Here is a 26,793-nt window from a genome sequence, read left to right as displayed (position 1 = left end):
CTCTTTCTCTCCTTAACGTGTTGTTCCATGAAGCTAAAGTGTATTGCCTCTCTCTCTTCCCCCCCCCCCCCCTCCAGGGTAACCTGTTGTTAACAGGGGACAAGGACCAGCTGGTGATGCTGCTGGACCAGATCAACACGCCATTTGTCCGTTCCAACCCCAGTGTTCTGCAGGGTCTCCTGCGGATCATACCGTACCTGTCCTTTGGAGAACTGGAGAAGATGAGGATCCTAGTGGAGAGATTTAAACCCTGCTGCAGCTTCGACAAGTATAAATCCAAACTGGGTTTAGTACTAGCAGCAGTAGTAGCAGTAGCAGTAGCAGTAGTAGTAGCAGTAGCAGCAGTAGCAGTAGCAGTAGCAGTAGCAGTAGTAGTAGTAGTAGTAGTAGTAGCAGTAGTAGTAGCAGTAGTAGTAGTAGTAGTAGTAGTAGTAGTAGTAGTAGTAGCAGTAGTAGCAGCAGTAGTAGCAGTAGTAGCAGCAGTAGCAGCAGTAGCAGTAGTAGCAGTAGTAGCAGCAGTAGTAGCAGCAGCAGTAGTAGTAGTAGCAGTAGCAGCAGTAGTAGTAGCAGTAAAGTGTGAATTTGTCTTTACAAGTGTATGGTTTTATTCACATGATTCACCTTTTGTCCCGCTGTGTGTTCCAGGTACGACGAGGAGCATAGTGCTGATGATAAGGTCTTCATAGACTGCTTCTGTAAGATCGCTGCTGGCATCAAGAACAACAGCAACGGACACCAACTCAAAGACCTGATACTGCAGAAAGGCATCACACAGAGTGCCCTGGACTACATGAAGAAACACATCCCCAACGCCAAAAAGTAAGCTGGATGGGCCTCGTAAACTTTATAAACACTGATCACAAAAACCCATCAATTACATGTATATATATTACATTTACATTTTAGTCATTTAGCAGATGCTCTTATCCAGAGTGACTTACAGTAGTGAATACATACATTTCATACATTTCATTTCATGCATTTTTTTTTTTTTTTTTGTACTGGCCCCCCGTGGGAATCGAACCCACAACCCTGGCATTGCACACACCATGCTCTACCAACTGAGTCACAGGGAAGAACATATTCTAGCCCTTTCTAAGGCAAGAGTTGTCCCAAAGTAGCCTGGTCTCAGATTGCTTGGTGTTTTACTGCCAACTCCTTTGGGAATGATCACAGTAATTATCTCAAAACAGATCTGAGACCAGGCTAATGGTTTTCTAAACACTGATAACATTTCTGAAAACAAAGAGAGAGATACATTTTTTTTGGGGGGGGGGGGGGGGGGGTTTAATTAAACTCTTCAAATCTATATCCAAAACAACTCCCAACTTCACAGAATGTGAAACGCCACTGACCTCTCTCCTCTCCTTCCCTCCAGTCTGGATGCTGACGTGTGGAAGAAGTTCCTCTCTCGTCCAGCTCTACCCTTCATCCTCAGACTGCTCCGAGGCCTGGCCACCCAGCACCCACCTACACAGGTACACACCTGGGTCATGTTCACTAGGGCACACTGTAGCAAAACGTTTTGAAACAAACATCTGTTATTAAGGGGGGAATGTATATAATCTAGTGTTAGATTTCCTGCCCGTGCTAAACTTTTCTGAACAACGTCATCTGTCTCTCAACCAGATGCTAATCGGGACAGACTCCATCACTAACCTTCACAAGCTGGAGCAGGTATCTAGTGACGAGGGTATTGGGACACTGGCAGAGAACCTTCTGGAGGCGCTGAGGGAGCACGCTGAGGTCAACCTGAAGATAGACGCCGCTCGCAGGGAGACACGGGCCGAGAAGAAACGCATGGCAATGGCCATGAGACAGAAAGCTCTGGGGACACTGGGCATGACGGTAGGTTACTGACTGGGAACATGGGGGTTAACCGGACCATAGGTGGAGGGGTTGGAAGAACAAGTTCTGGTGTGGGTTTCTGGTCACGACTGTAGGTGATGAGGAGGGAGGTGACGTAAGCAGTCCAAACCATTCAATAGCTAAAAAGACCTACATGCTGCTTTCTCTGAGCCCAGCCAGACCCATTAGAGATCCTGAGATTTGTGGGAAAAATCTTCCTTGGAGAGTCTTGGAAAGATTCCAATGGGATTCTATTCTTCCTTTCTTCCCAACAAGGCCCTGATTTATAATTAAGAAACAGGAAGCTAATCCAGGTTGGTAATTGGCTGTTATGTGTTTCAGACCAATGAGAAGGGCCAGGTGGTGACCAAGACGTCGTTGTTGAAGCAGATGGAGGAGCTGATAGAGGAGCCAGGACTGACCTGCTGCATCTGTAGAGAGGGATACAAGTTCCAGGTAACATAACAACAACACTCTACCAGGACTGACCTGCTGCATCTGTAGAGAGGGATACAAGTTCCAGGTAACATAACAACACTCTACCAGGACTGACCTGCTGTATCTGTAGAGAGGGATACAAGTTCCAGGTAACATAACAACACTCTACCAGGACTGACCTGCTGTATCTGTAGAGAGGGATACAAGTTCCAGGTAACATAACAACACTCTACCAGGACTGACCTGCTGTATCTGTAGAGAGGGATACAAGTTCCAGGTAACATAACAACACTCTACCAGGACTGACCTGCTGTATCTGTAGAGAGGGATACAAGTTCCAGGTAACATAACAACACTCTACCAGGACTGACCTGCTGTATCTGTAGAGAGGGATACAAGTTCCAGGTAACATAACAACAACACTCTACCAGGACTGACCTGCTGTATCTGTAGAGAGGGATACAAGTTCCAGGTAACATAACAACACTCTACCAGGACTGACCTGCTGTATCTGTAGAGAGGGATACAAGTTCCAGGTAACATAACACTCTACCAGGACTGACCTGCTGTATCTGTAGAGAGGGATACAAGTTCCAGGTAACACACAACACTCTACCAGGACTGACCTGCTGCATCTGTAGAGAGGGATACAAGTTCCAGGTAACATAACAACACTCTACCAGGACTGACCTGCTGTATCTGTAGAGAGGGATACAAGTTCCAGGTAACATAACAACACTCTACCAGGACTGACCTGCTGTATCTGTAGAGAGGGATACAAGTTCCAGGTAACATAACAACACTCTACCAGGACTGACCTGCTGTATCTGTAGAGAGGGATACAAGTTCCAGGTAACATAACAACACTCTACCAGGACTGACCTGCTGTATCTGTAGAGAGGGATACAAGTTCCAGGTAACATAACAACACTCTACCAGGACTGACCTGCTGCATCTGTAGAGAGGGATACAAGTTCCAGGTAACATAACAACACTCTACCAGGACTGACCTGCTGTATCTGTAGAGAGGGATACAAGTTCCAGGTAACATAACAACACTCTACCAGGACTGACCTGCTGTATCTGTAGAGAGGGATACAAGTTCCAGGTAACATAACAACAACACTCTACCAGGACTGACCTGCTGTATCTGTAGAGAGGGATACAAGTTCCAGGTAACATAACAACAACACTCTACCAGGACTGACCTGCTGTATCTGTAGAGAGGGATACAAGTTCCAGGTAACATAACAACACTCTACCAGGACTGACCTGCTGCATCTGTAGAGAGGGATACAAGTTCCAGGTAACATAACAACACTCTACCAGGACTGACCTGCTGTATCTGTAGAGAGGGATACAAGTTCCAGGTAACATAACAACAACACTCTACCAGGACTGACCTGCTGTATCTGTAGAGAGGGATACAAGTTCCAGGTAACACACAACAACACTCTACCAGGACTGACCTGCTGCATCTGTAGAGAGGGATACAAGTTCCAGGTAACATAACACTCTACCAGGACTGACCTGCTGTATCTGTAGAGAGGGATACAAGTTCCAGGTAACATAACACCCTCTACCAGGACTGACCTGCTGTATCTGTAGAGAGGGATACAAGTTCCAGGTAACACACAACACTCTACCAGGACTGACCTGCTGCATCTGTAGAGAGGGATACAAGTTCCAGGTAACATAACAACACTCTACCAGGACTGACCTGCTGTATCTGTAGAGAGGGATACAAGTTCCAGGTAACATAACAACACTCTACCAGGACTGACCTGCTGTATCTGTAGAGAGGGATACAAGTTCCAGGTAACATAACAACACTCTACCAGGACTGACCTGCTGTATCTGTAGAGAGGGATACAAGTTCCAGGTAACATAACAACACTCTACCAGGACTGACCTGCTGTATCTGTAGAGAGGGATACAAGTTCCAGGTAACATAACAACACTCTACCAGGACTGACCTGCTGCATCTGTAGAGAGGGATACAAGTTCCAGGTAACATAACAACACTCTACCAGGACTGACCTGCTGTATCTGTAGAGAGGGATACAAGTTCCAGGTAACATAACAACACTCTACCAGGACTGACCTGCTGTATCTGTAGAGAGGGATACAAGTTCCAGGTAACATAACAACAACACTCTACCAGGACTGACCTGCTGTATCTGTAGAGAGGGATACAAGTTCCAGGTAACATAACAACAACACTCTACCAGGACTGACCTGCTGTATCTGTAGAGAGGGATACAAGTTCCAGGTAACATAACAACACTCTACCAGGACTGACCTGCTGCATCTGTAGAGAGGGATACAAGTTCCAGGTAACATAACAACACTCTACCAGGACTGACCTGCTGTATCTGTAGAGAGGGATACAAGTTCCAGGTAACATAACAACAACACTCTACCAGGACTGACCTGCTGTATCTGTAGAGAGGGATACAAGTTCCAGGTAACACACAACAACACTCTACCAGGACTGACCTGCTGCATCTGTAGAGAGGGATACAAGTTCCAGGTAACATAACACTCTACCAGGACTGACCTGCTGTATCTGTAGAGAGGGATACAAGTTCCAGGTAACATAACACTCTACCAGGACTGACCTGCTGTATCTGTAGAGAGGGATACAAGTTCCAGGTAACACACAACACTCTACCAGGACTGACCTGCTGCATCTGTAGAGAGGGATACAAGTTCCAGGTAACATAACAACACTCTACCAGGACTGACCTGCTGTATCTGTAGAGAGGGATACAAGTTCCAGGTAACATAACAACACTCTACCAGGACTGACCTGCTGTATCTGTAGAGAGGGATACAAGTTCCAGGTAACATAACAACACTCTACCAGGACTGACCTGCTGTATCTGTAGAGAGGGATACAAGTTCCAGGTAACATAACAACACTCTACCAGGACTGACCTGCTGTATCTGTAGAGAGGGATACAAGTTCCAGGTAACATAACAACACTCTACCAGGACTGACCTGCTGCATCTGTAGAGAGGGATACAAGTTCCAGGTAACATAACAACACTCTACCAGGACTGACCTGCTGTATCTGTAGAGAGGGATACAAGTTCCAGGTAACATAACAACACTCTACCAGGACTGACCTGCTGTATCTGTAGAGAGGGATACAAGTTCCAGGTAACATAACAACAACACTCTACCAGGACTGACCTGCTGTATCTGTAGAGAGGGATACAAGTTCCAGGTAACATAACAACAACACTCTACCAGGACTGACCTGCTGTATCTGTAGAGAGGGATACAAGTTCCAGGTAACATAACAACACTCTACCAGGACTGACCTGCTGCATCTGTAGAGAGGGATACAAGTTCCAGGTAACATAACAACACTCTACCAGGACTGACCTGCTGTATCTGTAGAGAGGGATACAAGTTCCAGGTAACATAACAACAACACTCTACCAGGACTGACCTGCTGTATCTGTAGAGAGGGATACAAGTTCCAGGTAACACACAACAACACTCTACCAGGACTGACCTGCTGCATCTGTAGAGAGGGATACAAGTTCCAGGTAACATACACACTCTACCAGGACTGACCTGCTGTATCTGTAGAGAGGGATACAAGTTCCAGGTAACATAACAACACTCTACCAGGACTGACCTGCTGTATCTGTAGAGAGGGATACAAGTTCCAGGTAACATAACAACACTCTACCAGGACTGACCTGCTGTATCTGTAGAGAGGGATACAAGTTCCAGGTAACATAACAACACTCTACCAGGACTGACCTGCTGTATCTGTAGAGAGGGATACAAGTTCCAGGTAACATAACAACACTCTACCAGGACTGACCTGCTGTATCTGTAGAGAGGGATACAAGTTCCAGGTAACATAACAACACTCTACCAGGACTGACCTGCTGTATCTGTAGAGAGGGATACAAGTTCCAGGTAACATAACAACACTCTACCAGGACTGACCTGCTGCATCTGTAGAGAGGGATACAAGTTCCAGGTAACATAAACACTCTACCAGGACTGACCTGCTGCATCTGTAGAGAGGGATACAAGTTCCAGGTAACATAACAACAACACTCTACCAGGACTGACCTGCTGCATCTGTAGAGAGGGATACAAGTTCCAGGTAACATAACAACAACACTCTACCAGGACTGACCTGCTGTATCTGTAGAGAGGGATACAAGTTCCAGGTAACATAACAACAACACTCTACCAGGACTGACCTGCTGTATCTGTAGAGAGGGATACAAGTTCCAGGTAACATACAACAACACTCTACCAGGACTGACCTGCTGTATCTGTAGAGAGGGATACAAGTTCCAGGTAACATCAACAACACTCTACCAGGACTGACCTGCTGTATCTGTAGAGAGGGATACAAGTTCCAGGTAACACACAACACTCTACCAGGACTGACCTGCTGTATCTGTAGAGAGGGATACAAGTTCCAGGTAACATAACAACACTCTACCAGGACTGACCTGCTGTATCTGTAGAGAGGGATACAAGTTCCAGGTAACATAACAACACTCTACCAGGACTGACCTGCTGCATCTGTAGAGAGGGATACAAGTTCCAGGTAACATAACAACACTCTACCAGGACTGACCTGCTGTATCTGTAGAGAGGGATACAAGTTCCAGGTAACATAACACAACACTCTACCAGGACTGACCTGCTGTATCTGTAGAGAGGGATACAAGTTCCAGGTAACATAACAACACTCTACCAGGACTGACCTGCTGCATCTGTAGAGAGGGATACAAGTTCCAGGTAACATAACAACAACACTCTACCAGGACTGACCTGCTGCATCTGTAGAGAGGGATACAAGTTCCAGGTAACATAACAACACTCTACCAGGACTGACCTGCTGTATCTGTAGAGAGGGATACAAGTTCCAGGTAACATAACAACAACACTCTACCAGGACTGACCTGCTGCATCTGTAGAGAGGGATACAAGTTCCAGGTAACATAACAACAACACTCTACCAGGACTAACCTGCTGTATCTGTAGAGAGGGATACAAGTTCCAGGTAACATAACAACACTCTACCAGGACTGACCTGCTGTATCTGTAGAGAGGGATACAAGTTCCAGGTAACATAACAACACTCTACCAGGACTGACCTGCTGTATCTGTAGAGAGGGATACAAGTTCCAGGTAACATAACAACACTCTACCAGGACTGACCTGCTGTATCTGTAGAGAGGGATACAAGTTCCAGGTAACATAACAACAACACTCTACCAGGACTGACCTGCTGTATCTGTAGAGAGGGATACAAGTTCCAGGTAACACAACAACACTCTACCAGGACTGACCTGCTGCATCTGTAGAGAGGGATACAAGTTCCAGGTAACACAACAACACTCTACCAGGACTGACCTGCTGCATCTGTAGAGAGGGATACAAGTTCCAGGTAACATAACAACACTCTACCAGGACTGACCTGCTGTATCTGTAGAGAGGGATACAAGTTCCAGGTAACATAACAACACTCTACCAGGACTGACCTGCTGTATCTGTAGAGAGGGATACAAGTTCCAGGTAACATAACAACACTCTACCAGGACTGACCTGCTGTATCTGTAGAGAGGGATACAAGTTCCAGGTAACATAACAACACTCTACCAGGACTGACCTGCTGTATCTGTAGAGAGGGATACAAGTTCCAGGTAACATAACAACACTCTACCAGGACTGACCTGCTGTATCTGTAGAGAGGGATACAAGTTCCAGGTAACATAACAACACTCTACCAGGACTGACCTGCTGCATCTGTAGAGAGGGATACAAGTTCCAGGTAACATAACACTCTACCAGGACTGACCTGCTGCATCTGTAGAGAGGGATACAAGTTCCAGGTAACATAACAACAACACTCTACCAGGACTGACCTGCTGCATCTGTAGAGAGGGATACAAGTTCCAGGTAACATAACAACAACACTCTACCAGGACTGACCTGCTGTATCTGTAGAGAGGGATACAAGTTCCAGGTAACATAACAACAACACTCTACCAGGACTGACCTGCTGTATCTGTAGAGAGGGATACAAGTTCCAGGTAACATAACAACAACACTCTACCAGGACTGACCTGCTGTATCTGTAGAGAGGGATACAAGTTCCAGGTAACATAACAACAACACTCTACCAGGACTGACCTGCTGTATCTGTAGAGAGGGATACAAGTTCCAGGTAACACACAACACTCTACCAGGACTGACCTGCTGTATCTGTAGAGAGGGATACAAGTTCCAGGTAACACACAACACTCTACCAGGACTGACCTGCTGTATCTGTAGAGAGGGATACAAGTTCCAGGTAACATAACAACACTCTACCAGGACTGACCTGCTGCATCTGTAGAGAGGGATACAAGTTCCAGGTAACATAACAACACTCTACCAGGACTGACCTGCTGTATCTGTAGAGAGGGATACAAGTTCCAGGTAACATAACAACAACACTCTACCAGGACTGACCTGCTGTATCTGTAGAGAGGGATACAAGTTCCAGGTAACATAACAACACTCTACCAGGACTGACCTGCTGCATCTGTAGAGAGGGATACAAGTTCCAGGTAACATAACAACAACACTCTACCAGGACTGACCTGCTGCATCTGTAGAGAGGGATACAAGTTCCAGGTAACATAACAACACTCTACCAGGACTGACCTGCTGCATCTGTAGAGAGGGATACAAGTTCCAGGTAACATAACACTCTACCAGGACTGACCTGCTGTATCTGTAGAGAGGGATACAAGTTCCAGGTAACATAACAACACTCTACCAGGACTGACCTGCTGTATCTGTAGAGAGGGATACAAGTTCCAGGTAACATAACAACACTCTACCAGGACTGACCTGCTGTATCTGTAGAGAGGGATACAAGTTCCAGGTAACATAACAACAACACTCTACCAGGACTGACCTGCTGTATCTGTAGAGAGGGATACAAGTTCCAGGTAACATAACAACAACACTCTACCAGGACTGACCTGCTGTATCTGTAGAGAGGGATACAAGTTCCAGGTAACATAACACTCTACCAGGACTGACCTGCTGTATCTGTAGAGAGGGATACAAGTTCCAGGTAACATAACACACTCTACCAGGACTGACCTGCTGCATCTGTAGAGAGGGATACAAGTTCCAGGTAACATAACACACTCTACCAGGACTGACCTGCTGCATCTGTAGAGAGGGATACAAGTTCCAGGTAACACACAACACTCTACCAGGACTGACCTGCTGCATCTGTAGAGAGGGATACAAGTTCCAGGTAACATACACACTCTACCAGGACTGACCTGCTGTATCTGTAGAGAGGGATACAAGTTCCAGGTAACATAACACTCTACCAGGACTGACCTGCTGCATCTGTAGAGAGGGATACAAGTTCCAGGTAACATAACAACACTCTACCAGGACTGACCTGCTGTATCTGTAGAGAGGGATACAAGTTCCAGGTAACATAACAACACTCTACCAGGACTGACCTGCTGTATCTGTAGAGAGGGATACAAGTTCCAGGTAACATAACAACACTCTACCAGGACTGACCTGCTGTATCTGTAGAGAGGGATACAAGTTCCAGGTAACATACAACAACACTCTACCAGGACTGACCTGCTGTATCTGTAGAGAGGGATACAAGTTCCAGGTAACATAACAACACTCTACCAGGACTGACCTGCTGCATCTGTAGAGAGGGATACAAGTTCCAGGTAACATAACAACACTCTACCAGGACTGACCTGCTGTATCTGTAGAGAGGGATACAAGTTCCAGGTAACACAACAACACTCTACCAGGACTGACCTGCTGTATCTGTAGAGAGGGATACAAGTTCCAGGTAACATAACAACACTCTACCAGGACTGACCTGCTGTATCTGTAGAGAGGGATACAAGTTCCAGGTAACATAACAACAACACTCTACCAGGACTGACCTGCTGTATCTGTAGAGAGGGATACAAGTTCCAGGTAACATAACAACACTCTACCAGGACTGACCTGCTGCATCTGTAGAGAGGGATACAAGTTCCAGGTAACATAACAACAACACTCTACCAGGACTGACCTGCTGTATCTGTAGAGAGGGATACAAGTTCCAGGTAACATAACAACACTCTACCAGGACTGACCTGCTGCATCTGTAGAGAGGGATACAAGTTCCAGGTAACATAACAACACTCTACCAGGACTGACCTGCTGTATCTGTAGAGAGGGATACAAGTTCCAGGTAACATAACAACACTCTACCAGGACTGACCTGCTGCATCTGTAGAGAGGGATACAAGTTCCAGGTAACATAACAACACTCTACCAGGACTGACCTGCTGCATCTGTAGAGAGGGATACAAGTTCCAGGTAACATAACACTCTACCAGGACTGACCTGCTGTATCTGTAGAGAGGGATACAAGTTCCAGGTAACATAACACTCTACCAGGACTGACCTGCTGCATCTGTAGAGAGGGATACAAGTTCCAGGTAACATAACAACAACACTCTACCAGGACTGACCTGCTGTATCTGTAGAGAGGGATACAAGTTCCAGGTAACATAACAACAACACTCTACCAGGACTGACCTGCTGCATCTGTAGAGAGGGATACAAGTTCCAGGTAACATAACAACACTCTACCAGGACTGACCTGCTGTATCTGTAGAGAGGGATACAAGTTCCAGGTAACATAACAACACTCTACCAGGACTGACCTGCTGTATCTGTAGAGAGGGATACAAGTTCCAGGTAACATAACAACACTCTACCAGGACTGACCTGCTGTATCTGTAGAGAGGGATACAAGTTCCAGGTAACATAACAACACTCTACCAGGACTGACCTGCTGTATCTGTAGAGAGGGATACAAGTTCCAGGTAACATAACAACAACACTCTACCAGGACTGACCTGCTGTATCTGTAGAGAGGGATACAAGTTCCAGGTAACATAACAACACTCTACCAGGACTGACCTGCTGTATCTGTAGAGAGGGATACAAGTTCCAGGTAACATAACAACACTCTACCAGGACTGACCTGCTGTATCTGTAGAGAGGGATACAAGTTCCAGGTAACATAACAACACTCTACCAGGACTGACCTGCTGTATCTGTAGAGAGGGATACAAGTTCCAGGTAACATAACAACACTCTACCAGGACTGACCTGCTGTATCTGTAGAGAGGGATACAAGTTCCAGGTAACATAACAACACTCTACCAGGACTGACCTGCTGTATCTGTAGAGAGGGATACAAGTTCCAGGTAACATCACAACACTCTACCAGGACTGACCTGCTGTATCTGTAGAGAGGGATACAAGTTCCAGGTAACATAACACTCTACCAGGACTGACCTGCTGTATCTGTAGAGAGGGATACAAGTTCCAGGTAACATAACAACACTCTACCAGGACTGACCTGCTGTATCTGTAGAGAGGGATACAAGTTCCAGGTAACATAACAACACTCTACCAGGACTGACCTGCTGTATCTGTAGAGAGGGATACAAGTTCCAGGTAACATAACAACAACACTCTACCAGGACTGACCTGCTGTATCTGTAGAGAGGGATACAAGTTCCAGGTAACATAACAACAACACTCTACCAGGACTGACCTGCTGTATCTGTAGAGAGGGATACAAGTTCCAGGTAACATAACAACAACACTCTACCAGGACTGACCTGCTGTATCTGTAGAGAGGGATACAAGTTCCAGGTAACATAACAACACTCTACCAGGACTGACCTGCTGTATCTGTAGAGAGGGATACAAGTTCCAGGTAACATAACAACACTCTACCAGGACTGACCTGCTGTATCTGTAGAGAGGGATACAAGTTCCAGGTAACATAACAACACTCTACCAGGACTGACCTGCTGTATCTGTAGAGAGGGATACAAGTTCCAGGTAACATAACAACACTCTACCAGGACTGACCTGCTGTATCTGTAGAGAGGGATACAAGTTCCAGGTAACATAACAACACTCTACCAGGACTGACCTGCTGTATCTGTAGAGAGGGATACAAGTTCCAGGTAACATAACAACACTCTACCAGGACTGACCTGCTGTATCTGTAGAGAGGGATACAAGTTCCAGGTAACATAACAACACTCTACCAGGACTGACCTGCTGTATCTGTAGAGAGGGATACAAGTTCCAGGTAACATACAACAACACTCTACCAGGACTGACCTGCTGTATCTGTAGAGAGGGATACAAGTTCCAGGTAACATAACAACACTCTACCAGGACTGACCTGCTGTATCTGTAGAGAGGGATACAAGTTCCAGGTAACATAACAACACTCTACCAGGACTGACCTGCTGTATCTGTAGAGAGGGATACAAGTTCCAGGTAACATAACAACACTCTACCAGGACTGACCTGCTGTATCTGTAGAGAGGGATACAAGTTCCAGGTAACATAACAACACTCTACCAGGACTGACCTGCTGTATCTGTAGAGAGGGATACAAGTTCCAGGTAACATAACAACAACACTCTACCAGGACTGACCTGCTGTATCTGTAGAGAGGGATACAAGTTCCAGGTAACATAACAACACTCTACCAGGACTGACCTGCTGTATCTGTAGAGAGGGATACAAGTTCCAGGTAACATAACAACACTCTACCAGGACTGACCTGCTGTATCTGTAGAGAGGGATACAAGTTCCAGGTAACACACAACACTCTACCAGGACTGACCTGCTGTATCTGTAGAGAGGGATACAAGTTCCAGGTAACATAACAACACTCTACCAGGACTGACCTGCTGTATCTGTAGAGAGGGATACAAGTTCCAGGTAACATAACAACAACACTCTACCAGGACTGACCTGCTGTATCTGTAGAGAGGGATACAAGTTCCAGGTAACATAACAACACTCTACCAGGACTGACCTGCTGCATCTGTAGAGAGGGATACAAGTTCCAGGTAACATAACAACACTCTACCAGGACTGACCTGCTGCATCTGTAGAGAGGGATACAAGTTCCAGGTAACATAACAACACTCTACCAGGACTGACCTGCTGTATCTGTAGAGAGGGATACAAGTTCCAGGTAACATAACAACACTCTACCAGGACTGACCTGCTGCATCTGTAGAGAGGGATACAAGTTCCAGGTAACATACAACACTCTACCAGGACTGACCTGCTGTATCTGTAGAGAGGGATACAAGTTCCAGGTAACATAACAACAACACTCTACCAGGACTGACCTGCTGTATCTGTAGAGAGGGATACAAGTTCCAGGTAACATAACACAACACTCTACCAGGACTGACCTGCTGTATCTGTAGAGAGGGATACAAGTTCCAGGTAACATAACAACACTCTACCAGGACTGACCTGCTGTATCTGTAGAGAGGGATACAAGTTCCAGGTAACATAACAACACTCTACCAGGACTGACCTGCTGTATCTGTAGAGAGGGATACAAGTTCCAGGTAACATAACAACACTCTACCAGGACTGACCTGCTGTATCTGTAGAGAGGGATACAAGTTCCAGGTAACATAACAACACTCTACCAGGACTGACCTGCTGTATCTGTAGAGAGGGATACAAGTTCCAGGTAACATAACAACACTCTACCAGGACTGACCTGCTGTATCTGTAGAGAGGGATACAAGTTCCAGGTAACATAACAACACTCTACCAGGACTGACCTGCTGTATCTGTAGAGAGGGATACAAGTTCCAGGTAACATAACAACACTCTACCAGGACTGACCTGCTGTATCTGTAGAGAGGGATACAAGTTCCAGGTAACATAACAACACTCTACCAGGACTGACCTGCTGTATCTGTAGAGAGGGATACAAGTTCCAGGTAACATAACAACACTCTACCAGGACTGACCTGCTGTATCTGTAGAGAGGGATACAAGTTCCAGGTAACATAACAACACTCTACCAGGACTGACCTGCTGTATCTGTAGAGAGGGATACAAGTTCCAGGTAACATAACAACAACACTCTACCAGGACTGACCTGCTGTATCTGTAGAGAGGGATACAAGTTCCAGGTAACATAACAACAACACTCTACCAGGACTGACCTGCTGTATCTGTAGAGAGGGATACAAGTTCCAGGTAACATAACAACACTCTACCAGGACTGACCTGCTGTATCTGTAGAGAGGGATACAAGTTCCAGGTAACATAACAACAACACTCTACCAGGACTGACCTGCTGTATCTGTAGAGAGGGATACAAGTTCCAGGTAACATAACAACACTCTACCAGGACTGACCTGCTGTATCTGTAGAGAGGGATACAAGTTCCAGGTAACATAACAACACTCTACCAGGACTGACCTGCTGCATCTGTAGAGAGGGATACAAGTTCCAGGTAACATAACAACACTCTACCAGGACTGACCTGCTGTATCTGTAGAGAGGGATACAAGTTCCAGGTAACATAACAACACTCTACCAGGACTGACCTGCTGTATCTGTAGAGAGGGATACAAGTTCCAGGTAACATAACAACACTCTACCAGGACTGACCTGCTGTATCTGTAGAGAGGGATACAAGTTCCAGGTAACATAACAACACTCTACCAGGACTGACCTGCTGTATCTGTAGAGAGGGATACAAGTTCCAGGTAACATAACAACAACACTCTACCAGGACTGACCTGCTGTATCTGTAGAGAGGGATACAAGTTCCAGGTAACATAACAACAACACTCTACCAGGACTGACCTGCTGTATCTGTAGAGAGGGATACAAGTTCCAGGTAACATAACAACACTCTACCAGGACTGACCTGCTGTATCTGTAGAGAGGGATACAAGTTCCAGGTAACATAACAACACTCTACCAGGACTGACCTGCTGTATCTGTAGAGAGGGATACAAGTTCCAGGTAACATAACACTCTACCAGGACTGACCTGCTGTATCTGTAGAGAGGGATACAAGTTCCAGGTAACATAACAACACTCTACCAGGACTGACCTGCTGTATCTGTAGAGAGGGATACAAGTTCCAGGTAACATAACAACACTCTACCAGGACTGACCTGCTGTATCTGTAGAGAGGGATACAAGTTCCAGGTAACATAACAACAACACTCTACCAGGACTGACCTGCTGTATCTGTAGAGAGGGATACAAGTTCCAGGTAACATAACAACACTCTACCAGGACTGACCTGCTGCATCTGTAGAGAGGGATACAAGTTCCAGGTAACATAACAACACTCTACCAGGACTGACCTGCTGTATCTGTAGAGAGGGATACAAGTTCCAGGTAACATACAACAACACTCTACCAGGACTGACCTGCTGCATCTGTAGAGAGGGATACAAGTTCCAGGTAACATAACAACACTCTACCAGGACTGACCTGCTGTATCTGTAGAGAGGGATACAAGTTCCAGGTAACATAACAACACTCTACCAGGACTGACCTGCTGCATCTGTAGAGAGGGATACAAGTTCCAGGTAACATAACAACACTCTACCAGGACTGACCTGCTGTATCTGTAGAGAGGGATACAAGTTCCAGGTAACATACAACACTCTACCAGGACTGACCTGCTGTATCTGTAGAGAGGGATACAAGTTCCAGGTAACATCAACACTCTACCAGGACTGACCTGCTGCATCTGTAGAGAGGGATACAAGTTCCAGGTAACATAACAACAACACTCTACCAGGACTGACCTGCTGTATCTGTAGAGAGGGATACAAGTTCCAGGTAACATAACAACACTCTACCAGGACTGACCTGCTGTATCTGTAGAGAGGGATACAAGTTCCAGGTAACATAACAACACTCTACCAGGACTGACCTGCTGTATCTGTAGAGAGGGATACAAGTTCCAGGTAACATACAACACTCTACCAGGACTGACCTGCTGTATCTGTAGAGAGGGATACAAGTTCCAGGTAACATAACAACACTCTACCAGGACTGACCTGCTGCATCTGTAGAGAGGGATACAAGTTCCAGGTAACATAACAACACTCTACCAGGACTGACCTGCTGTATCTGTAGAGAGGGATACAAGTTCCAGGTAACATAACAACACTCTACCAGGACTGACCTGCTGCATCTGTAGAGAGGGATACAAGTTCCAGGTAACATAACAACACTCTACCAGGACTGACCTGCTGTATCTGTAGAGAGGGATACAAGTTCCAGGTAACATAACAACAACACTCTACCAGGACTGACCTGCTGCATCTGTAGAGAGGGATACAAGTTCCAGGTAACATAACAACACTCTACCAGGACTGACCTGCTGCATCTGTAGAGAGGGATACAAGTTCCAGGTAACATAACAACACTCTACCAGGACTGACCTGCTGTATCTGTAGAGAGGGATACAAGTTCCAGGTAACATAACAACAACACTCTACCAGGACTGACCTGCTGTATCTGTAGAGAGGGATACAAGTTCCAGGTAACACAACAACACTCTACCAGGACTGACCTGCTGTATCTGTAGAGAGGGATACAAGTTCCAGGTAACATAACAACACTCTACCAGGACTGACCTGCTGTATCTGTAGAGAGGGATACAAGTTCCAGGTAACACACAACACTCTACCAGGACTGACCTGCTGTATCTGTAGAGAGGGATACAAGTTCCAGGTAACATAACAACACTCTACCAGGACTGACCTGCTGTATCTGTAGAGAGGGATACAAGTTCCAGGTAACACACAACACTCTACCAGGACTGACCTGCTGTATCTGTAGAGAGGGATACAAGTTCCAGGTAACATAACAACACTCTACCAGGACTGACCTGCTGTATCTGTAGAGAGGGATACAAGTTCCAGGTAACATACAACACTCTACCAGGACTGACCTGCTGTATCTGTAGAGAGGGATACAAGTTCCAGGTAACATAACAACAACACTCTACCAGGACTGACCTGCTGTATCTGTAGAGAGGGATACAAGTTCCAGGTAACATAACAACACTCTACCAGGACTGACCTGCTGTATCTGTAGAGAGGGATACAAGTTCCAGGTAACATAACAACACTCTACCAGGACTGACCTGCTGCATCTGTAGAGAGGGATACAAGTTCCAGGTAACATAACACTCTACCAGGACTGACCTGCTGTATCTGTAGAGAGGGATACAAGTTCCAGGTAACATAACAACACTCTACCAGGACTGACCTGCTGTATCTGTAGAGAGGGATACAAGTTCCAGGTAACATAACAACACTCTACCAGGACTGACCTGCTGTATCTGTAGAGAGGGATACAAGTTCCAGGTAACATAACAACAACACTCTACCAGGACTGACCTGCTGCATCTGTAGAGAGGGATACAAGTTCCAGGTAACATAACAACACCTCTACCAGGACTGACCTGCTGTATCTGTAGAGAGGGATACAAGTTCCAGGTAACATAACAACACTCTACCAGGACTGACCTGCTGTATCTGTAGAGAGGGATACAAGTTCCAGGTAACATAACAACACTCTACCAGGACTGACCTGCTGTATCTGTAGAGAGGGATACAAGTTCCAGGTAACATAACAACACTCTACCAGGACTGACCTGCTGTATCTGTAGAGAGGGATACAAGTTCCAGGTAACATAACAACACTCTACCAGGACTGACCTGCTGTATCTGTAGAGAGGGATACAAGTTCCAGGTAACATAACAACACTCTACCAGGACTGACCTGCTGTATCTGTAGAGAGGGATACAAGTTCCAGGTAACATAACAACACTCTACCAGGACTGACCTGCTGTATCTGTAGAGAGGGATACAAGTTCCAGGTAACATAACAACAACACTCTACCAGGACTGACCTGCTGCATCTGTAGAGAGGGATACAAGTTCCAGGTAACATAACACTCTACCAGGACTGACCTGCTGCATCTGTAGAGAGGGATACAAGTTCCAGGTAACATAACAACAACACTCTACCAGGACTGACCTGCTGTATCTGTAGAGAGGGATACAAGTTCCAGGTAACATAACAACAACACTCTACCAGGACTGACCTGCTGTATCTGTAGAGAGGGATACAAGTTCCAGGTAACATAACAACAACACTCTACCAGGACTGACCTGCTGTATCTGTAGAGAGGGATACAAGTTCCAGGTAACACACAACACTCTACCAGGACTGACCTGCTGTATCTGTAGAGAGGGATACAAGTTCCAGGTAACATCACAACACTCTACCAGGACTGACCTGCTGTATCTGTAGAGAGGGATACAAGTTCCAGGTAACATAACAACACTCTACCAGGACTGACCTGCTGCATCTGTAGAGAGGGATACAAGTTCCAGGTAACATAACAACACTCTACCAGGACTGACCTGCTGTATCTGTAGAGAGGGATACAAGTTCCAGGTAACATAACAACAACACTCTACCAGGACTGACCTGCTGTATCTGTAGAGAGGGATACAAGTTCCAGGTAACATAACAACAACACTCTACCAGGACTGACCTGCTGTATCTGTAGAGAGGGATACAAGTTCCAGGTAACATAACAACAACACTCTACCAGGACTGACCTGCTGTATCTGTAGAGAGGGATACAAGTTCCAGGTAACATAACAACACTCTACCAGGACTGACCTGCTGTATCTGTAGAGAGGGATACAAGTTCCAGGTAACATAACAACACTCTACCAGGACTGACCTGCTGTATCTGTAGAGAGGGATACAAGTTCCAGGTAACATAACAACACTCTACCAGGACTGACCTGCTGCATCTGTAGAGAGGGATACAAGTTCCAGGTAACATAACAACACTCTACCAGGACTGACCTGCTGTATCTGTAGAGAGGGATACAAGTTCCAGGTAACACACAACACTCTACCAGGACTGACCTGCTGTATCTGTAGAGAGGGATACAAGTTCCAGGTAACATAACAACACTCTACCAGGACTGACCTGCTGTATCTGTAGAGAGGGATACAAGTTCCAGGTAACATAACAACAACACTCTACCAGGACTGACCTGCTGTATCTGTAGAGAGGGATACAAGTTCCAGGTAACATAACAACACTCTACCAGGACTGACCTGCTGCATCTGTAGAGAGGGATACAAGTTCCAGGTAACATAACAACAACACTCTACCAGGACTGACCTGCTGTATCTGTAGAGAGGGATACAAGTTCCAGGTAACATAACAACACTCTACCAGGACTGACCTGCTGCATCTGTAGAGAGGGATACAAGTTCCAGGTAACATAACAACACTCTACCAGGACTGACCTGCTGTATCTGTAGAGAGGGATACAAGTTCCAGGTAACATAACAACACTCTACCAGGACTGACCTGCTGCATCTGTAGAGAGGGATACAAGTTCCAGGTAACATAACAACACTCTACCAGGACTGACCTGCTGCATCTGTAGAGAGGGATACAAGTTCCAGGTAACATAACACTCTACCAGGACTGACCTGCTGTATCTGTAGAGAGGGATACAAGTTCCAGGTAACATAACACTCTACCAGGACTGACCTGCTGCATCTGTAGAGAGGGATACAAGTTCCAGGTAACATAACAACAACACTCTACCAGGACTGACCTGCTGCATCTGTAGAGAGGGATACAAGTTCCAGGTAACATAACAACACTCTACCAGGACTGACCTGCTGTATCTGTAGAGAGGGATACAAGTTCCAGGTAACATAACAACAACACTCTACCAGGACTGACCTGCTGCATCTGTAGAGAGGGATACAAGTTCCAGGTAACATAACAACACTCTACCAGGACTGACCTGCTGTATCTGTAGAGAGGGATACAAGTTCCAGGTAACATAACAACACTCTACCAGGACTGACCTGCTGTATCTGTAGAGAGGGATACAAGTTCCAGGTAACATAACAACACTCTACCAGGACTGACCTGCTGTATCTGTAGAGAGGGATACAAGTTCCAGGTAACATAACAACACTCTACCAGGACTGACCTGCTGTATCTGTAGAGAGGGATACAAGTTCCAGGTAACATAACAACACTCTACCAGGACTGACCTGCTGTATCTGTAGAGAGGGATACAAGTTCCAGGTAACATAACAACACTCTACCAGGACTGACCTGCTGCATCTGTAGAGAGGGATACAAGTTCCAGGTAACACTGACCTGCTGTATCTGTAGAGAGGGATACAAGTTCCAGGTAACATAACAACACTCTACCAGGACTGACCTGCTGTATCTGTAGAGAGGGATACAAGTTCCAGGTAACATAACAACACTCTACCAGGACTGACCTGCTGTATCTGTAGAGAGGGATACAAGTTCCAGGTAACATAACAACACTCTACCAGGACTGACCTGCTGTATCTGTAGAGAGGGATACAAGTTCCAGGTAACATAACAACACTCTACCAGGACTGACCTGCTGTATCTGTAGAGAGGGATACAAGTTCCAGGTAACATAACAACACTCTACCAGGACTGACCTGCTGTATCTGTAGAGAGGGATACAAGTTCCAGGTAACATAACAACACTCTACCAGGACTGACCTGCTGTATCTGTAGAGAGGGATACAAGTTCCAGGTAACACACAACACTCTACCAGGACTGACCTGCTGTATCTGTAGAGAGGGATACAAGTTCCAGGTAACATAACAACACTCTACCAGGACTGACCTGCTGTATCTGTAGAGAGGGATACAAGTTCCAGGTAACATAACAACAACACTCTACCAGGACTGACCTGCTGTATCTGTAGAGAGGGATACAAGTTCCAGGTAACATAACAACACTCTACCAGGACTGACCTGCTGTATCTGTAGAGAGGGATACAAGTTCCAGGTAACATAACAACACTCTACCAGGACTGACCTGCTGCATCTGTAGAGAGGGATACAAGTTCCAGGTAACATAACAACACTCTACCAGGACTGACCTGCTGTATCTGTAGAGAGGGATACAAGTTCCAGGTAACATAACAACACTCTACCAGGACTGACCTGCTGCATCTGTAGAGAGGGATACAAGTTCCAGGTAACATAACAACACTCTACCAGGACTGACCTGCTGTATCTGTAGAGAGGGATACAAGTTCCAGGTAACATAACAACACTCTACCAGGACTGACCTGCTGTATCTGTAGAGAGGGATACAAGTTCCAGGTAACACACAACACTCTACCAGGACTGACCTGCTGTATCTGTAGAGAGGGATACAAGTTCCAGGTAACATAACAACACTCTACCAGGACTGACCTGCTGTATCTGTAGAGAGGGATACAAGTTCCAGGTAACATCACAACACTCTACCAGGACTGACCTGCTGTATCTGTAGAGAGGGATACAAGTTCCAGGTAACATAACAACACTCTACCAGGACTGACCTGCTGCATCTGTAGAGAGGGATACAAGTTCCAGGTAACATAACAACACTCTACCAGGACTGACCTGCTGTATCTGTAGAGAGGGATACAAGTTCCAGGTAACATAACAACAACACTCTACCAGGACTGACCTGCTGTATCTGTAGAGAGGGATACAAGTTCCAGGTAACATAACAACACTCTACCAGGACTGACCTGCTGTATCTGTAGAGAGGGATACAAGTTCCAGGTAACATAACAACACTCTACCAGGACTGACCTGCTGTATCTGTAGAGAGGGATACAAGTTCCAGGTAACATAACAACAACACTCTACCAGGACTGACCTGCTGTATCTGTAGAGAGGGATACAAGTTCCAGGTAACATAACAACACTCTACCAGGACTGACCTGCTGCATCTGTAGAGAGGGATACAAGTTCCAGGTAACATAACAACACTCTACCAGGACTGACCTGCTGTATCTGTAGAGAGGGATACAAGTTCCAGGTAACATAACAACACTCTACCAGGACTGACCTGCTGCATCTGTAGAGAGGGATACAAGTTCCAGGTAACATAACAACAACACTCTACCAGGACTGACCTGCTGCATCTGTAGAGAGGGATACAAGTTCCAGGTAACATAACAACACTCTACCAGGACTGACCTGCTGTATCTGTAGAGAGGGATACAAGTTCCAGGTAACATAACAACACTCTACCAGGACTGACCTGCTGTATCTGTAGAGAGGGATACAAGTTCCAGGTAACATAACAACAACACTCTACCAGGACTGACCTGCTGTATCTGTAGAGAGGGATACAAGTTCCAGGTAACATAACAACACTCTACCAGGACTGACCTGCTGTATCTGTAGAGAGGGATACAAGTTCCAGGTAACATAACAACACTCTACCAGGACTGACCTGCTGCATCTGTAGAGAGGGATACAAGTTCCAGGTAACATAACAACACTCTACCAGGACTGACCTGCTGTATCTGTAGAGAGGGATACAAGTTCCAGGTAACATAACAACACTCTACCAGGACTGACCTGCTGCATCTGTAGAGAGGGATACAAGTTCCAGGTAACATAACAACAACACTCTACCAGGACTGACCTGCTGCATCTGTAGAGAGGGATACAAGTTCCAGGTAACATAACAACACTCTACCAGGACTGACCTGCTGCATCTGTAGAGAGGGATACAAGTTCCAGGTAACATAACAACACTCTACCAGGACTGACCTGCTGTATCTGTAGAGAGGGATACAAGTTCCAGGTAACATAACAACACTCTACCAGGACTGACCTGCTGTATCTGTAGAGAGGGATACAAGTTCCAGGTAACACACAACACTCTACCAGGACTGACCTGCTGTATCTGTAGAGAGGGATACAAGTTCCAGGTAACATAACAACACTCTACCAGGACTGACCTGCTGTATCTGTAGAGAGGGATACAAGTTCCAGGTAACATAACAACACTCTACCAGGACTGACCTGCTGTATCTGTAGAGAGGGATACAAGTTCCAGGTAACATAACAACACTCTACCAGGACTGACCTGCTGTATCTGTAGAGAGGGATACAAGTTCCAGGTAACATAACACTCTACCAGGACTGACCTGCTGTATCTGTAGAGAGGGATACAAGTTCCAGGTAACATAACAACACTCTACCAGGACTGACCTGCTGTATCTGTAGAGAGGGATACAAGATTTTTAATCCTTGAGACAATTGAGACATTGATTGTGTATGTGTGCCATTCAGAGCATGAATGGCCAAGACTAAATATTTAAGTGTCTTTGAACAGGGTATGGTAGTAGGTGCCAGGCACACCGGTTTGTGTCAAGAACTGCAACGCTGCTGAGTTTTTCCACACTCAAAGGTTTATTGTGTGTAACAATAATGGTCCACCACCCAAAGGACATCCAGCCAACTTGACACAATTGTGTGAAGCGTTGGAGTCAACATGGGTCAGCATCCCTGTGGAAACGCTTTCAACAAACACCTTGTAGACTCCATGGACCCCGGCAAATTGAGACTGGGTGCGGCTCAATATTAGGAAGGTGTTCAGTGTACATGTACAAAACCTGAAACCTTGACAAGATGCCAAGATTTTCGAACTACCAGTAGTTTCTTCGAGGGAAATTATATATATATATATATATAAAGCGATCTGTGCATTTGAACTACCGCATAAATACACCTATATCACTTTTTGCATGTCAAAAACCGAATGACCACATGCTGCCGCCGTTTTGAACAGATTCAATGTATTATTTAGAAAAAGCAGCCAGCTCACGTCGTGAACGAACGAACAAGTGCACCGGGGTGAAACGCAACAAGCACGGATGCAATAAGCGGTAACGCATGATCTAACTGGGGATGGTACGCTAACATGTCGCAAAGCATGATGCGCAAGCCAGGTAACTTTCTTTTCTAAAATGACTTCATATTTCAGGGTTAGTCAGATATGAGTTTAGATTAGACTTTGAAATTTGCATGGGAGATAACTAGCACGCAAGCAAGCTACAAGCTAGTTATATAGCTAGCGAATTTGAGTTTACTAGTTAACTATTTCTCAGTGTTTCTCAAACTTACTGTAAATTAGTTTGATCAAGCTTTGTGGTTTTATGCTGTTTTTAGTCCACACATGTCGCCCTGTCACATACACTAGAACCTCATAAACTACATGAGGGGGGAAACAATACAATTATCCATGTTTTTTTTTTGTCCTACCAGATCCGCAATGAAATGTTCTAGCTAGTGTATCTCTCTGTCCTTAGACACTTGTTGAATGTAGTTGTCCAGATGATCAGTTCCTAGGCTCCCATCACTGTTACGATCATTTATTTACAATTAGCTTTAGCGCCATCGCTTTAGCGCCATCGGTACCTGAGTCTCAGGTGTGGAAGGGGAAGTAAGCTGTCTGACGAGAGGGACTCATTTGGATGGAGACTACAGCAGAACCAGAAGTTCTGATTTGACGGACATTTGAGCACCCCCAAGACAGTCCATTAACTTTGTTCTGTTATAATTTATGCTATGAAATCCTGCGATTTTCATTGGAGCAGTTCCCCCCTCAGAGTAAATAGCTGGCAAAACAATCAAATCAATGTTTTCACGTCCTATAGCGGAGGCAGAGCCGCTGCTGCTGGCCGTCACTGAGGGGCAGAGTAGTAACTGAACAGCTTGTTTTGAACAATATATTTTGGAGCATTTTTTTTAAATATTTGTACCATTCTCAAGAGGGGCGCAGCGCCTAACGCCCTCATGGGCAGGCAGTCGTTACCTACCTGTACACCTGCGGCTCCCTCCCCACATTCACCTGTATTAGTAACTGGGTGGTTCGAGCCCTGGATGCTGATTGGCTGAAAGCCGTGGTATATCAAACCGTATACCATGGGTATGACAAAAATATATATATTTTATTACATATACCACACCCCCTCTGGCCTTAATGTTTAAATGTATTGGTGAAATGTATGGACAAATCCACTCTTGGCTGTGACTAAAACTGTTTTATTTTCATATGAAATGTTAGTTTATTCCAAATGTATGCCATTTTACATTTACGCCATTTAGCAGACACCCTTATCCAGAGCGACTTACAGTAGTGAATGCATACATTTCATTTCATGCATTTTGTTTTTGTACTGGCCCCCCGTGGGAATCGAACCCACAACCCTGGCGTTGCACACACCATGCTGGCGTTGCAAACACCATGCTCTACCAACTGAGCCACAGGGAACAGGGAAGCCCCGTTCATGTGTTAGTTATTATTTCAATGCATCTTTTATCAATTGTTAAGTGCTATACTTCCTTATCTTTGTCCCCTACTAGCCGACCAAGGTGCTGGGGATCTACACCTTTACCAAGCGCGTGGCCCTGGAGGACTTTGAGAACAAGCCTCGCAAGCAGCAGGGATACAGCACTGTGTCGCACTTTAACATAGTCCACTACGACTGTCACCTCGCAGCCGTCAGGTTAGTACGCGCACACACACACACACACACACACGCATCAGGGATACAGCACTGTGTCGCACTTTAACATAGTCCACTACGACTGTCACCTCGCAGCCGTCAGGTTAGTACGCGCACACACACACACACACACACACACACACGCGCATCAGGGATACAGCACTGTGTCGCACTTTAACATAGTCCACTACGACTGTCACCTCGCAGCCGTCAGGTTAGTACGTGCGCACACACACACACACACACGCATCAGGGATACAGCACTGTGTCGCACTTTAACATAGTCCACTACGACTGTCACCTCGCAGCCGTCAGGTTAGTAGCGCGCGCACACACACACACACACACACACACACACACACACACACGCGCATCAGGGATACAGCACTGTGTCGCACTTTAACATAGTCCACTACGACTGTCACCTCGCAGCCGTCAGGTTAGTACGTGCACACACACACACACACACGCATCAGGGATACAGCACTGTGTCGCACTTTAACATAGTCCACTACAACTGTCACCTCGCAGCCGTCAGGTTAGTACGCGCACACACACACACACACACACACACACACACAGACACACACACACACACACACGCGCATCAGGGTTACAGCACTGTGTCGCACTTTAACATAGTCCACTACGACTGTCACCTCGCAGCCGTCAGGTTAGTACGCGCACACACACACACACACACACACACACACACCGCGCATCAGGGATACAGCACTGTGTCGCACTTTAACATAGTCCACTACGACTGCTGTCAGTTTGAAACAAACTATTTTATTAATCTGACTATCCACAATAATTGTATTATTGTGTGTGCATGTAACCGTGCTTTCTCTCTCTCCGTCCTGTATTCAGACTTGCTCGCGGGCGGGAGGAGTGGGAGAGTGCTGCGTTGCAAAACGCCAACACCAAGTGCAATGGACTGCTTCCTGTCTGGGGGCCTCACGTCCCAGAATCAGCCTTCGCCACCTGCCTGGCCAGGTGTGACCAACTCACTTGAAATTGTTGCAGGAGATACATAACGGAGTTAAAAAGTGCCAGAAGAACGTGTGTTGCCTTTCTGAAAACATGAACAAAGCTTTTGGCTTGACAGTAGAGTTGAGCTAGTCTGGTTAACTCCAGCCTCTCTACTTCCTTGACTTAAGAGTCTATAACGGCT

The 26,793-nt window shown here is 45.9% G+C and overlaps 1 protein-coding gene across 1 annotated transcript in view; it reads left to right on the top strand.

The window, feature by feature from the left end:
- LOC106572902 (E3 ubiquitin-protein ligase UBR4) overlaps nucleotides 1-26,793 on the top strand; it is a 159,279-nt gene that overhangs the window by 125,661 nt on the left and 6,825 nt on the right. Inside the window, 7 exon segments of the mRNA XM_082962270.1 lie at nucleotides 78-268; nucleotides 646-819; nucleotides 1,379-1,478; nucleotides 1,630-1,848; nucleotides 2,191-2,304; nucleotides 25,474-25,616; nucleotides 26,490-26,615. Coding sequence (XP_082818396.1) covers nucleotides 78-268; nucleotides 646-819; nucleotides 1,379-1,478; nucleotides 1,630-1,848; nucleotides 2,191-2,304; nucleotides 25,474-25,616; nucleotides 26,490-26,615 — 1,067 coding nt within the window.

This window comes from Salmo salar, chromosome 15 (genome assembly GCF_965601325.2).
Source record: "Salmo salar chromosome 15, fSalSal1, whole genome shotgun sequence".
Taxonomy (NCBI): domain Eukaryota; kingdom Metazoa; phylum Chordata; class Actinopteri; order Salmoniformes; family Salmonidae; genus Salmo; species Salmo salar.
Note: the sequence above shows the minus strand (reverse complement) of the source record. Positions and strands in the feature narration are given on the sequence as shown.